This window comes from Saccopteryx leptura, chromosome 12 (assembly GCF_036850995.1).
Source record: "Saccopteryx leptura isolate mSacLep1 chromosome 12, mSacLep1_pri_phased_curated, whole genome shotgun sequence".
NCBI classification, from domain to species: domain Eukaryota; kingdom Metazoa; phylum Chordata; class Mammalia; order Chiroptera; family Emballonuridae; genus Saccopteryx; species Saccopteryx leptura.
In genome coordinates, this window is record NC_089514.1 from 30,661,643 (window position 1) to 30,677,015 (window position 15,373).

Here is a 15,373-nt window from a genome sequence, read left to right on the forward strand (position 1 = left end):
TACTTTAAAATAAGATATGTGCAGTGTGCATGGGGATTTGTTCATAGTTTTTTTTATATTCCGGCCCTCCAACGTTCTGAGGGACAGTGAACTGACCCCCTGTGTAAAAAGTTTGGGGACCCCTGACTTAGAAAAAGATGAAAAGTGAAAATACAATTGATTTTTAACAGTTATTAAGTAGCAACTTAATTTTTATCATATTAGGTTATTAGAGAGTCAATCAACTGTATTTAAGTATGGCCCCTAAGAAACGAAACATGAGAAGATTCTTCATGCTCCAGTGCCAGATGGAGGGTCCCACTGATTCTTTGGCGATCTCAGTGTAGAGTCCTAAGAGTCTAAGTTTTCCAGAGGTTAGGTAAAAAGAGTAGTTTCGTTTTGAGTCTACACATTTTTTTCAGCCATTCTTTATAGTTTTCAATGTACAGGTTTATACATCCTTTGAATTATCCCTAAGTACTTCATAGATTTTGTGGTAAGTGGTATTTTTAAGTTTTAATTTCCCAGTTTTCGCTGCAAGTACACAATAGTTAATTTTTATATATTGATTATGTGTCATACAACCTTGCTAAACTGACTTATTCCAGATTTCTTTGGGAAATTCCATTCGATTGTCTACATAGCTAATCATAGTTTCTGTCAATGAAGACAGTTTTATTTCTCTTTCCAAGCTGGATACCTTTTACTGCTTTTTCCTTACTTCAGTGACCATTTACAAAGTTTAATAAATGTCTACACATTTCTACTTTTTTCATTTCATTCATTTATAAAATTCAGCAAGAAATTATATAAAATATATAGCTGACATTACTTATAAGTAAGTCTAAGTTTAACCTACAAAATTTAAAAAGGAAAATTAGCAAACGTATTTATAAGGTACTAGTATTGGATTCATTGAATGTATCAGATGCCTCAAGTGCTTTGTGACACAAGACTGGTAACAAAAATATTGAGTATATTAAACTGCATTTTTTAAATAACGTCTATTGGCTTTCTTATAATTACTAAAGTACACATGGAATTTTGCAGAGTACCTGGAAAATGTGAGGTACAAGGAAGAAAATGACATCTTTAATCGTATCACCCAAAAATAAACATTGTTTCCACTTAATTATATCATGAGCAGTTTTCCATATCACGAATTCTCCTAAAACACCATTTCTAATAGCTGCATATTAACCCACCCATCATATGGCTATGCTATAATTTCTTTCTTCTTCCATCACTGGACATCTATAGTGCTTTAAATGTTTTACTTCTAGCATATACATGCAGCACAGCAATTAATATCTTTGTGTATAAACCACAGAATGACCTCTTATGTGAGGTCATTTTGCCCGTTCTTCTTTTTTTTTTTTTTTTTTTTTTTTTTTTTGTATTTTTCTGAAGCTGGAAACGGGGAGAGACAGTCAGACAGACTCCCGCATGCGCCCGACCAGGATCCACCCGGCACGCCCACCAGGGGAGACGCTCTGCCCACCAGAGGGCGATGCTCTGCCCCTCCGGGGCGTCGCTCTGCCACGACCAGAGCCACTCTAGCGCCTGGGGCAGAGGCCAAGGAGCCATCCCCAGCACCCGGGCCACCTTTGCTCCAATGGAGCCTCGGCTGCGGGAGGGGAAGAGAGAGACAGAGAGGAAGGAGGGGTTGGGGGTGGAGAAGCAAATGGGCGCTTCTCCTATGTGCCCTGGCCGGGAATCGAACCCGGGTCCCCCGCACGCCAGGCCGACGCTCTACCGCTGAGCCAACCAGCCAGGGCCTGCCCGTTCTTCTATTAAAGCTGTGTTTTTCCCTATCCAAGCAAAATAAACTTTTTATACTTATGCTATCAATCACATAAAATACTAATCCCAAATATACTCTATTTGCCATTATATTTTAGCTATTTTTTAATCCATAAGTTATAAATTTTGTGTTAATTATAACTATTACAATGACAAAATATACTGTATTTTTATTATCCATTCTATTATTATAATAACTTAGAGCTCTAAATCTAAGAGAAAAGGTTAAAGAGAAAAATCAATGGTGCTAACGCGGAGTATAAAGTGGGTTAAACCATCTCCTAATAAAATTGTATCTTAGAGGTAAAGAGAATGTTTTGGTCCACCCCAATATCAGGGGGAAAATATTATTTCCCCTACTTAAACAACTGAGGCACCAAGAAACCTTCCAAAAATTACAAAGGAAAAATATATGTGCTTGACTAGTAAAACAGCTTGTTATACAGCAGCAATTTCCATTCTTGTTATTGAAAAATATCCTTGTGAGAGGAATGTGTAGTAATTAGCATTGGAGTCATAAACAAAAATAACTCATGGCTTAAACACAACTTAAACATTTATAATGCTAGAAAAACTTAAGCTTTCTTTTCCCTTAGGAAAATTAAAAAATAGAGAAAAAATCATATATACAAATAAATTGTACAAGCAAACAAGTAAAATTCAAAGAGAAAAGTCTATAATCATTTTACACTGTGAAAGCTTAATAGCTTTTGGAAAATAATTTTCCAAAACCTTAATTCGAATTTCACGAGGTAAGAGCACAGGACTTTTGTCTACCTAGCTGTGTGATACTAAATATTTTATTTTATAGGCCTTAGTTTCTTCATCCTTAAAATGAAAGAACTGCAGATTTCCAGCCCAAAGTGGCAGACTGCAGAAATCACAGCACATTACTTCCTCTTCCTTCCAAAACCCCATTGAATTGATACTAAAGAAATGTATTAATTAAAAGAATAATCCCTAATGACTAAAGAACAAGAGTGGAGCCATTAGCAGCCAAGAGATTCAACAAATTTTTCAAGATGGAAAAAGGAAATTAACAAAACAGCTCAAAAAGAGGAAGCCACAGTTTAGAATATAAAACAGAATATGGCTGAAGATAAAGCCAAGTGGCCAAAACCAACTGAACACAAACACCAGGCAGGTAAGGAAATCAGAGGAGATCAACGGAAACTCTGTAACCCAAACGGCAACGTTCCAATCAACAAGCCTACCTACATGCAGAGTTCTCAGTCAGTTCTATTGCTTTGCTTGTAAACATGGACAGATAACCAAATTCAAAAGATATCTGATACATAAAAGAGACCAAAATAAAATTTTAAATGTCCCCAGAAGAAGAGATAAATTAATAAAAAATATGTTGCCCTTTATAAACCCTCCTACCCTAATTTTTTAACCACACGCATACATTAGCTTTGATTTTTTTAAGTTTAAGTGCATTAACTGAAAATAGAAAATGAAGAGTCTACTAAAGCAATGTGGATCTCTCTTTCAGTCAATTCTAGTACTCCTTATTAAAATTTCAGACATTATAATGCAACCATAAAACATATTTCATAAAACAGTAAAACCAGTAAAATTAATGTTGTGCATATATAATCCTTTATCTTCTTAAATTCTGTGCAAAAACTTATTTTAAAACTACATGCAATGTATACATACATACAACACACACGCATACAGACCTGTTTTAGAACATAATCATTAGCATATTTATATTATCATGTTATTACCATTATTTTAAATCTGTAAATGCAAATAAATTTTAAATCAGTTAAAAAAAAAGCACATACTTCTGTGTTCCAGTAACACAGTACAAAGTCAATTATATATGCAATATTAATCAAATATTGATAACATTTTTTAAAACACCTTAAGTTACTTTATACATAAACATTATTATAACATATCTCATGACACCAATAAAAGTTCTTAAAATCTTCACTAACAATTTAAATGCTTCAGAAGTGGGAAAATTAGAACATTTTATGTTCCAAGGATACACTGTTTCATATGCTCTCCTTCATCCCTTTTCTATCATTGATTAAGGACCACAACATGGCTAAAATTTTTTAAAAGGTAAAGCGTAATGCAGAAAACATACATGTGTGACACATCACCATTCAATAAACCATCACAAAAACACCACACCGATTAACATGCAGAATAAACAGTACAACTGAGAGGTCCCAAATGACTAGCTCATAGTTGGTGGATATATCCCCCCACACATAATCTGTCTTACTGAACAGAGAGGTAATTCATTCCTTTTCTCCCCCAACCTAAAATACAAACTACAAATCAGGATATTCAAAAGCAACAAAATGAGGTCCTCAAATTAGGTAAGAGAGGCATACAATTATAAAAACTGCAAAATACCTATCCAACCATAATTATACTCAGTTTAAAAAAACCTTTAAATATAGGTGACATGCAACTTAATCATACATTTTTTATCTGATGGTCCACTTCAAAGTCATAAATAAGAAAAAGATGTCCCATGTGAGTTACAAACAAGTGATTATGTTAAATCTGAAGTACTTCCTCCTCTCTAAAACAAATACAAAATAAAACAAAAAAGTAAATGTTATGAGATCTAAACTATCACACAAATCTAAAGAATTAAACATTATCAAGAAGGAAAAAAGTATGCTCCTTTGCAGAAGTAGTCAGAAACAACTAAATACAGAAGAAGAGAATAGACAAGTACCAGCATTGTACTAGCTTCATTTTTTTTACTCCTAAATGTTAGTGGCCTTTGACCACCTTCCCCTATGTAATACCCAACCTGGATACGTTCATCCACCACCTGCGGACCACCAACTACAGATAAGGAATTCCAAATCTCTATCTCCAGCCACAATCTGTCTCTTTTCATATCAGACCAATGTAGAGCTCAGAACATCTCCACTTGACTGCTCCACCAGAATTAACACAAGATGTACCACAATGAACCTCTTCCCCACCTGCTCCTCCTACGTACCTATTTTGATTATGGTATGTTCTAAAACCTGAGCTATTCATTCTATTTCCTCCCTCCTTTCCAATCCTCTATCAGTCACCGAGACAAGTCCTGTTCTGCTTTATAAAGGGTGACACCTACATCCACTCTCTCTAGTCTCAACACCTGTCTTGGGTTCAGGCACAAATATAGTTTGGATTACTACATCTCTTCTATCAGTTCTCCCTACCTTCAGTCTGGCTCATTTTCAATCATTCCTTTATATTGCTGCGAAAGTAATCTTTCTAGAATATAATTTGAATCATTTCCACCAATGCTTAAAATCGTTTAACAATTCAAAATAAAAACGTAATCCTTAGCAGAACAGCCTGTCTCTTGCTACCTCTTTTGTTTTATCTTTCCTAATGTCCCTCTTTAGTTTTATCTTTTCCTAATGTCCCATACACGATAAGTTCCAAACACATCACTGAAAATCCTGGGAAAAAATTATATTGTATCTTACCTCAATATCTCTGCATAAGTTATTCCTTTTTTCTAAAAAGTATTTTTCTTGACACTTTCACGACTCAGCTCTGACATCATATGTGGCCTTCAATTTCCTCCATTCCCTCCTTGCTACCCTCGCATTTAAGAGACACCTTTTCATGCTATTAATTGTGGATTATAGTCTACTAAATTTTAGACATCATGAAAATAAAATACAATTATTATCCATTTTGTGTCCCATATACATTGCACTTTACCTGGCAATAAGTGATCAATAACTATTTATAGAATGTTTAAGCCTTTTTGCTTTTTCCAGAAACAGAACTTCCACTACAAACATCCCCAACAGACACAGAGCAAAGCAGCTACTTAAGAAAAACAACAGAAACCAGTTAAGAAAGCAATAGACATAAACAAATGGGACAGAAAAGGGAGAATGAAACAGTCTCTTCAGAGAAAGCTGCTCACCATTTTCTACTCTGTGTCTCATATTCTGTCACAAATGTGTTTTTTACTTGCTATTTAATTTTCAACATTTATTCTGACTTCCCAGAAAATAAGCGGTGAGAACTCCTTCTCTCCACAACCAGGTAAACACAGAGAGAAGAACAGAAAGCATTACCTAAATCAACTAGGCTTCAAAACTGAGCCTAGTTAAACTTTTAAAATGCCATAAGTGGCCCTGGCCAGTTGGCTCAGTGGTAGAGCACAGGCCTGGCATGTGGATGTCCTGGGTTCAATTCCCAGTCAGGGCACACAGGAGAAGTGCCCATCTGCTTCTCTACACCTTCCCCTCTCACTTCTCTCTCTTTCTCTCCCCAGGCCCCTCCTAGACCCATTGGAGTGAGTTGGCCCCAGTGCTGAGGATGGCTCCATGGCCTCCACCTCAGGCACTAAGAAGAGCTCAGTTGCTGAACAATGGAGCAACGCCCCAGATGGGCAGAGCATCACCCCCTAGTGGGCTTGTGGGATGGGTCCCAGTCGGGGTGCAGCTGGACATCAGTGAAAATGATCTCATATAGTTACTCAACCCCCATGACAAAGAACTAATCAATGAAGACTATGAACCAGATAACAGCATTTAGGAAAGAAAACAGGGACCTAGAAACTCTAAAACCAAAAAAGTTTTCTACAAAAGATTTAACGGATTCTTTTTGTCTCACTGAAGCAGGAACAACTAACTTAGAGGAGCAAGATCCTGATACTGAGAGGTTCATCAAGGTTTACTGTACAGTTAATGAAGGCCTGAGATGCTACGGGGCCATTTATAACAAGCAAAAGAAAAGCTCTGTACAAACCCCCTTGATGCCTACTTCAAGCAACTGACTCCAGCAATAGAATCAAACCCTGACTCTAACACCATTCCCACCCTCTCCAACAAGTCCATCATCTTCTGCATCATCCAAGATTGTTTAAGGTTGTATTTGAAAATGTTAGGTATTTATATGCACAGAAATATAAAAATAAATACTATGGTAAGACAAACATCTAAGTTGTATTTGATAGGTAAATGTAACTGTTCAACTCACAAATAGATTCAACTAAAGAACAAGCCTAAAGATCCTACCTCATTCTGAACCTGGGGACTGCCTATACTAATTTCAAAAGGGAAAATAACTTCATAGTGGAAAAAAACCTGGAACAGATCGCCTTCACCAAGTGATAAGTCATTGATATCATGTATAACCCAGGGGCTGCCTTATTAATTACAAAAGGGAAAACAGCTTTATAGTGGAAAAACCTGGAAGGTATCACCTTAGCCAAGTGATCTTAGCCACGTGATACATTACAACACCAGTAATGTCATTGATATCATATGCCCTCTGAAATGATGTATTGAGAAGGGCACATCGCCCTTGTGGTATCCTTCCCAGTAATGCTTAACACCAACCTAATCAAGAGAACACAACAGAAAACCCAAATTGAGAGGCATTTTCCAAAATAACTGACCAATACTTTTCAAAAAAGTGTCAAGAACGTGATATATAAGAGACTGAGGAACTGTCAGGAGATTAAGGAGACAGTATGACTAAAACAATGTAAGATCCTGGATTACATTAAGAACATCAGTAGAAATACAGGCAAAATGTAATAAAGGCTGTAGTTAATAGTACTGTAACAATATTAATTTCTTAGTCTTGGTAAATGGTTATATAAAATATTAATATAAGAAGAAGCGGAATGTAGGACGTATGGGAACTCTTCACTGTCTTTGTAACTTCTGTAAGTCTAAAATTATTTTAAGAGTTAAGGGAGAAAAAAAATAAGCTGAATACCTGATACCAAGCCTCCTGGGTAGAGCAACACATTTTTTAACCATTTTTTTAATGCCTCTTTCTCCTCCAGCCTACTATTTATACTGAGTTCCTATTTTTTCTCTAAAAAGCTTCCAAATTCTTATACTTTAGGACCTCTCAAAGTGCCTTTATGTCTTCCCAACACAGAGCTAGACTCGCCTTACTGTCCTGCCACAAACTGGCCTGGCTTAAAAGATGTCACTTGAACACCTTAATATCTTATAGTGTCATTGCCAAGTAACAATTTACAGAGTGCTTTTAAGTACATTTACATATGAAAATTTAGAGGTGCGTATTGTAAGTATTGTTATTTCATAGATAAGGGGGGAAAAAAGACAAAGAAAAATGAAGTGATCTGAGATTTAATAAATGCCAAACCCTGAACTTGAATCCAGTTCTTGATTCCAGGACCAAGATACCATATTAAAAGATACCAGTTTGCATTTAAAAATATTCAACTTCCCTGGCTCCAGGCAGGCTAATTACATCTAATACACATGATGTTTAGGAAAGTCCTAAATTTCACCATTGTCTTAAATGTCCTTCTTACAAGCTTCAATGATTCTACAATCAGGAATTCTGGGTTTCAGCGACAAGGTTCTGTGTTCACCCTGACTTTTAAGATTTTTTAAAAACAGACTTCAGTCACCTCTTAAGCCATCAACATTTTAGGCTGAAGAATCGCTTACTTCTGTGTTTGTACAAACACTACTTCATGCTTTCAAACACCTGAGATGTGGCTCTAGTCTACAGTTCCATTCACTTCCTGATATCTGCAAATGAGAACTAGGGGCAATTCTGCAGGGCCCCCAACCTCACGAAATACTCTGAATATCTTTCCTTCACTTAAATAAAAGGAGGGAGGGAGAAAGGGGGTTAAATTCTAATGCATGTGTCTGCTTTAAATTTAGTGCAATGATGCAGGGCAATGTAACAAAGTAACAAGACTCAGGAGAAACCAACTTTCACCTGACTTCACTGACCAGCATTTTTCTCCTTCAACGCTTGCCGTCCCCTAGGCTTAACCTGATTTCTGTATCAGTCAACTGAGAACATTATTAAGACCCGTTAAGGAAATATGGAAACAAGCCTTTAAGTCTTAAAACTTAGAGGTAAGGAGAAAACCACTAGTTTGCTAACAGGCGCTGGCTCCGTGCAAGGCACTGGAAGGGACAAAAGCTCTTTGCGCACCTGACGGTGATTTATTCACTTTTGTCACCTCCCCTCCTGCCCCCTCCAGCGCCTGGCACGGGCAAGAGCGCGAACAGATGTCATGCATTGCAGGCGCTGGTGGAGCGGGATCTGCCCCCGCGCGGAACCCGCGGGACAGACGGGCTGGAAGTGTGACTTAGGGAAGTTCTGTCCCAACAGCTTTGCGCTGTTTGATTCAAACAAAACAGGCTGCCGCTGCGTGGGACCCGGAAAAGCCAGCTGGGACAGGCGGTCTCTCACGGGGACAAACCGGGACACCTTAGGGACTCCTAGGGTGTGGGGCGATGTAAAGGGGGCAGTCACTTGCCTCCCACTCCTGCAAGAAACGCCGTGCCTCGTCGGAACCGACCGTCTTATGTCTCCTAAACTCGTCCTTCACGTACTGGTCGCCAAGGGCTTTGAGGTGTGGGGGCAGAGCCCGGTGCAGCAGCAGGATGCGCCGATACAGGGCCCGGACACGCGAGACGTGTGCGGCCGGCATAGCGCCGCGCGTGGACCGCAGGCCACGCCTGCGCGGAGGGACGGCGCGTGCTAGCACGGGCCAGGCGTTAGTGCGCCCAAACCCGGGCGGAAGAGGGCGCGCGACCTTCATCCGGTCTGGTCCGCCCTAAAATCAGGACCATCCGGAAACCGGGGCGGCGGCGGCGGGCGGAGACGGGCCGGTCGCGGTCTGGGCGGGGCGGGGCTTTCGTGGAGCCGCGGCAGCGCGGCCACTGCGGGAAGGCTGCGCCCGGTTCCGAGACGGCGCCGAGCCGAGGCGAGGACCGGCGCGGGCCGGTCGTCACCCCAGTCACACCCCATCATCCTTTACATTCATCTTCTTCCCTTCCCTCCTAATAAAGGCCTGAGAAATCCTTCGCCGAAATCAGTCTCCTCCAGGAAGCCCTCCATGCTTAGCTCGACCCACTTCAGGCTTCTTAGTGTTCCAGCGTTCTGCGAGAGGGATCAGGTGGGGTTATCCGCGAGCCCACCAACGCACGTACTTCGCACAGTGCCGTGCTCCTAATTTCTCTCCCGAAGGTGGAGCCTCTTTCGTGTAATTTCTAGTGAGCCCTCAGCCAGTTTTGTTGGCTCAAGTCAAATTAGCTGCAGAAAAATCATTAGGAAGCATTTTAGAAGTATTGTTTCTAGGGCCAAGATGCTGGAAATTCTGATTAAATAGTCTGAGATAAAAAGAAGCAGGATGTTTACAAATCTGCAAAGGTGATGAGAGTGTTAGCGGTTTCCAACGCTGACAGCAACGTGGCCTAGTTCTTCCCCGGCACACCTTTCTTTGGTCCTTTGGCAAATCCACCAACATATACGCACAATTCGACCATTTCTCATCACTTCCTCCACCACAACTGTCTCGCTTTAGCTGGATATTTCCGGCTATGACCAACTTCGGTCATTATCCACCTAAACTGTAAATCAGATGTCATTCTGCTCAACAAAATCCTCCAGTGGTTCCCATCAGAGTAAATCCCAAAGTCTCTCCACTTCCAGCTCTCTAAATTGACTTCTAGTGCTTTGTCCCCAGTTGGCCAGCTCTAGCCACACTGCCCTTCTAGTTACTAGTTCATCTTGGCACAGCCCAGGCACAGTCCCAACCAAGGGCCTTGGTGGTGGCTGTTCCCTCTGCTTGGGATGCTCTACCACATAGTTCTGCTTGGCTGACACGTTTCACTCAGCTCCTTACTTCAGGCACCCTTCTGAGGAGACCTTCCGGGCAAGTGCATTTGAAATTGCAACATCATGGTGCCAAGAACTCCTTAACCACCCCTGTCTCTGCTTAAGTTTTCTCCCATAATATTTACATATTGTGCTTATTTGCTTATTATCTGTTGTCTCCCCACCCACCCACCCACTGCCATGACCCTAGAATAAGAATTTCACCTGACCTGTGGTAGCGCAATGGATAAAGTGTTGACCTGGAAACACTGAGGTTGCCGGTTCAAAACCCTGGGCTTGCCTGGTCAGGGCACATATGGGAGTTAATGCTTCCTGCTCCTCCTTTCTGTCTGTCTGTCTCTCTCTCTCTCCTCTCTAAAATGAATAAATAAAAAATATTTTTTAAAAAATTTCACCAGGGCAGGAATTTTGTGACTTAAAGGATGTCAAGTGACTCATAATCTATTGATAATGGAGGGACAAGAATGTGAGAATTTGGGAGATTCTCTCCCAGACCCTAGACCAGGGGTTCCCAAACTACGGCCCGCGGGCCACATGCGGCCCCCTGAGGCCATTTATCCGCCCCCCCCCCCCTGCACTTCCGGAAGGGGCACCTCTTTCATTGGTGGTCAGTGAGAGGAGCATAGTTCCCATTGAAATACTGGTCAGTTTGTTGATTTAAATTTACTTGTTCTTTATTTTAAATATTGTATTTGTTCTCTTTTTGTTTTTTTACTTTAAAATAAGATATGTGCAGTGTGCATAGGGATTTGTTCATAGTTTTTTTTATAGTCTGGCCCTCCAATGGTCTGAGGGACAGTGAACTGGCCCCCTGTCTAAAAAGTTTGGGGACCCCTGCCCTAGACTCTTGTCTGTGCAAACTTTTTGAAAGACAAAGAAACATACCCTGCTACCAAGGGCAGAGACTTACTCATTTTATTTTTAAAATTTTCCATTGATTTGAGAGAGAGAGAGAGAGAGAGAGAGGGAGAGGGAGAGAGAGAGGGATTGTTGTTCCATTTCGTGCACGTATGGATTGCTTCTCCTGCATGCTCTGAATTGAACTCACAACCAAATCAATGCTTTATCCATTGGGCAACCCAGCCAGGGCTGGTACTTACTTATTTTATTATCCTATCAGGGCCTACCACAGAGCCTTACAAACAGTAAACACTCTAATATTTATTACCTTGAATGGACTTTTTCATGTTGCTTAAATTTAGAAAAAATATTTATTTAAAAGCACACAGAATATTTTTTAAAAAATGAATTTAATTTGGTATTATGACAAACCACATTAATGGCAAGGCTTGAATGACAACGTGGTTATTTACTTCAGGAAATTTTTTCTAACCATACTTCATCTCTTAATATCCCTGTAAATTGAAAATTAATTTCTTGTTCCAGCTTACTTTTTTTTTCTGGTTTCCTTTGGGGTTAAAGTACATGTCTAATAAATTCTTCTTTTAGAGCCAGAACTCTTATAAAAATGTGGAAAAAAACATTCTGCCAATAAATTAATAAGAAAGTAACAATAAAAGAAGTAATTCAGCTGCAAGGGAGCAGAAATGGTCCACAGAGCTTTGGGCAGCTGCTCAGAAATGGCTAATGATGGGTAAGAGAGAAGCCGAGACATAGTGCTGTGCCGAAGCCTTGCGGTGAGAAATCAAGCAATAGCAGTGAAAATAATAATAGATGGCCTGTATTTATTTTTTTTCAATGGGCTGAACAGTGAGTTATGTCTTGTGGACAAATCTTCCTCTTTGTCAAAACTTTCCATTGGCCTTCCAGTTTAAGCAGACCAGTTTTCTTCTTGTGGTCAAAATAGCCATGAACTGAAAATAAAATCTGAGTTAGATTCCTTGACACTAATCCTAAACAGTACACTCTGTGCAGGCCTTTCCTTTGTCCCTCCTCCCCACTTTTCCTCTTCCTTTGTGTCTGTCATTCAACAAGTCACTCAACCACCCTGTGCGGAGATTTTCTCACATATCCAAGAACTTGGGTTAGGCAATCCTCACTGTCTTCCAACCCTACCGGTCTGATCATGATTTCCCCCAGATGCCCTTCAGAATTTTCTGTAACAGCAGGAACAGATACATATCAACTCTGAAGTAATTGCTTTGAAAATGTTTTTGTTAAAGAAGAAAGGGGAAATCTCTCAAAACTTTATCACCTAAGCCTTTCAGGGTACACAAAATATAACATCCACAATATACCCGTGCCCATAGGGAAGATCAACACAGCAACAGCACAGATGGAGATGAAAGAGACGGCTAGAGAAATTTTTAACAACCAGAGAGAGAACTTTGAGGTTAAAAGAGATAGAAATCAGTGAACAAGAAAAAATAAACGGAAAGGAGGAAAAAGGAAACAGTGACAGGAAGCACAGTTAATTGTTACTTTGTATTATGCCCTAGTCTTTGCATTCCTATGTTGAAAGTAAGTTTTACTTGTAAATAATGCTATAGCTTTTCCCTCTCCAGCAAAGAAAGGATTGATAAGTGGGACAGGCTGGGGTGGATGATTTGGAAACTACTTTATGTCATTGGATATGGAAACAATGAGCCCACAGGCTTGGCTTTGGTGGCACTAGTGGCTGAGCTTTGAATTTATGGTTACTAAATCCAAATTCTAAATCACTGAGAATAATGAAAGAAAAAGCCTGGGACAAGATACGTCTTTGACCCAAACAACCTTCACATGCTTAGATGCCTGTAAAGATGAACAAGTCTGATTTAACCATGGTCATTACGTGTCGTCCCCAAAACAACACCAGAGATGGTCTATCATTTTCCACCTTACCTTGGATTCCCAAATAGGGACATCACTATGTGGAGGTGAGATTGTAAAGAGGAGGGACTTCTTTAAACATAATTATTTGGTATATGAATTATTGAAATGCAATGGTAAGAAAACAGATAAGTCTTGAAATCCAGAATTTCAAGCAAATAAATCTGTGGAAGGCCTATTTTTTGAGAGGCAATTTGGAAAAATCAGTATATATATGAATTTCTGAAACATGTTACATAAATGTCAACAAGGGACTAACTGTACCATATTTGTACCTGGAGAGAAAGAGTCAACTATAAGGGGTGTTTTAAATGTTTCTTGTTGTCAATAAACAAGAATAGAAAATCACCCAAAGTCCAGGTAAATTGTCATGTTCGATCATTTAAAGTACTGGTGATATTTTTTTCTAAGGAAAAGAATACTGACCATTGCCACAGAAGCTGAAAATCATTAGACAAACTCACCATTAATTTCTGATTTTAAAATAATACTAAAGTAGAAATCAATGGATTCCTTAACACAAAAGCCAGCATCACAGTTAATGGGGAAAGATCAGACAAAATAGGCCAGATTTGGCATAAAAGCTTCAATTGGGCAAGAATGATAAACCGTGACTACAATGTGCCAGGCACAAAGGAATATGACTAACTCAACTATCTGCACTTGAGTCAAAAAAGGGAGCAAGAGAGTCCCTAAAGTTGGTGACCTGGAGGTAAACAGAGCTCCGAGAGCAGCACAGACTTGAGACTCTAGTAAAGGACACTTAGTAACAGAAATGGGGGAAATGGCTGAACCAAAGGGGTCTCTATGCTTTCCCTGCTGGAGGTGCAATTGACAAAGACAGAAAAGTCAGGAGAAAATACTGCTTTCGGAAACGCATTTTACTTCAGTTGTACTGAGTTAGAAGGGACATTCTACACTAAACATTGTGTTAAAAAGTTGCCTAATAGTGTGAGTTGTTATTAGTCTACGTCAGTGGTTCTCAGCCTAGGCTGTATATTAGAATCCCCTGGGAAACAGGTTTAAAAAATACTGTTAATCAGGTTCCACTCCAAACCACTTGAATCAGAATCTCTGAGAATGGGGCGAGGCGTTGGTATTGCTTAGAAGAAGCTCTTCCAGGTGATCCTTAACGTGCAGCCAGGATCGAGAGCCAGTGGTCTCAATTTCCAACTTGGAGACACTTGGGTTCTGGGAAAAGTACCCAAGATATCAAGGCACTGTGTTAAAAACTGGTTCCTAAATATCTTCAACACTAAAGGGTTCCTATAACAATGAGGATAAAGAATTTTATATAGCCGATGCTATTCTAAATCGTAAAAGTTATCTCTGAGGAAGAGAATGTAACGGTGGACAGAGGAAGGCTATTACTCTGGGTTATAGCCACATTTATAATGTGGGGGGTGATTCATACCTGAAGGGCAGGCTGAAGAGCCCCTTCTGGAATCTCCTGCTTCCGACACGTACAGTGTCTCTCTGAGGGGATGGCTTCAGCTTTCCCAATAACTAAGGAACATTCAGGACACAGCCTACTTATACAGACTTTGCCTCTTAATAAAGATCCACAAAATCTCTATTATCTGTATCTTCTTTCTCCCTAACCTCCTTCAACCCAAGCCTTCCACCAGAACTCTTGATTATATCCCAGCTCTTCCGAGAGGTGGCTTCACAATTGTCCCCTCATTTTTTTCTCTTACTGGCACCTCCAGTTATTCTCTTCATGAGAAGATTCCATTGGGCTCATCAATATTTAGAAGAATAATTCACAGTGAAAATAATTCCTCCATCTATTCTACCAACCCTCAAACTACCATCCTAGCACTATGCTTTCTTCCATGACAAACTTGAAAATATATATATATATATATTTCTCCATCTCCATTCTCATTCTCCACGTAAGCTCTTTCAAGCTATTATTGTCCTCACTACTCCTCTAAAGTCACTTTCTTCAAAGTCACTAATCACTTGCTTCTGTTTCACTCATCTACTCCAGAAATCTTTCCATGTTTTGGCTTCCTTACATTTGTGCTGTCCGGGTGATCCCACCTCTAGGGTCCCATTACCTCTGTGTCCTTAGCTGGCTTTAGTTCTTCCCACCCCCAAATGTGAACACATCCAAAGGCTCAGTCCAAACGTTCGTTCTCTGTCAGTGCCCTTGTCCTAGTGTGCTGTCCCCAGCAATCGGTGATGC

At 39.9% G+C, this 15,373-nt stretch overlaps 1 protein-coding gene across 1 annotated transcript in view; it reads right to left on the reverse strand.

Annotated features, from left to right (window-relative positions):
* The window catches only part of SDHAF3 (succinate dehydrogenase complex assembly factor 3), a 53,156-nt gene extending 43,828 nt beyond the window's left edge, over positions 1 to 9,328 (reverse strand). The window contains exon 1 of the mRNA XM_066353890.1: positions 9,047 to 9,328. Coding sequence (XP_066209987.1) covers positions 9,047 to 9,220 — 174 coding nt within the window. The 5' untranslated portion in view covers positions 9,221 to 9,328. The remainder of the gene's footprint in view (positions 1 to 9,046) is intronic.
* Positions 9,329 to 15,373: the final 6,045 nt, after the last annotated feature.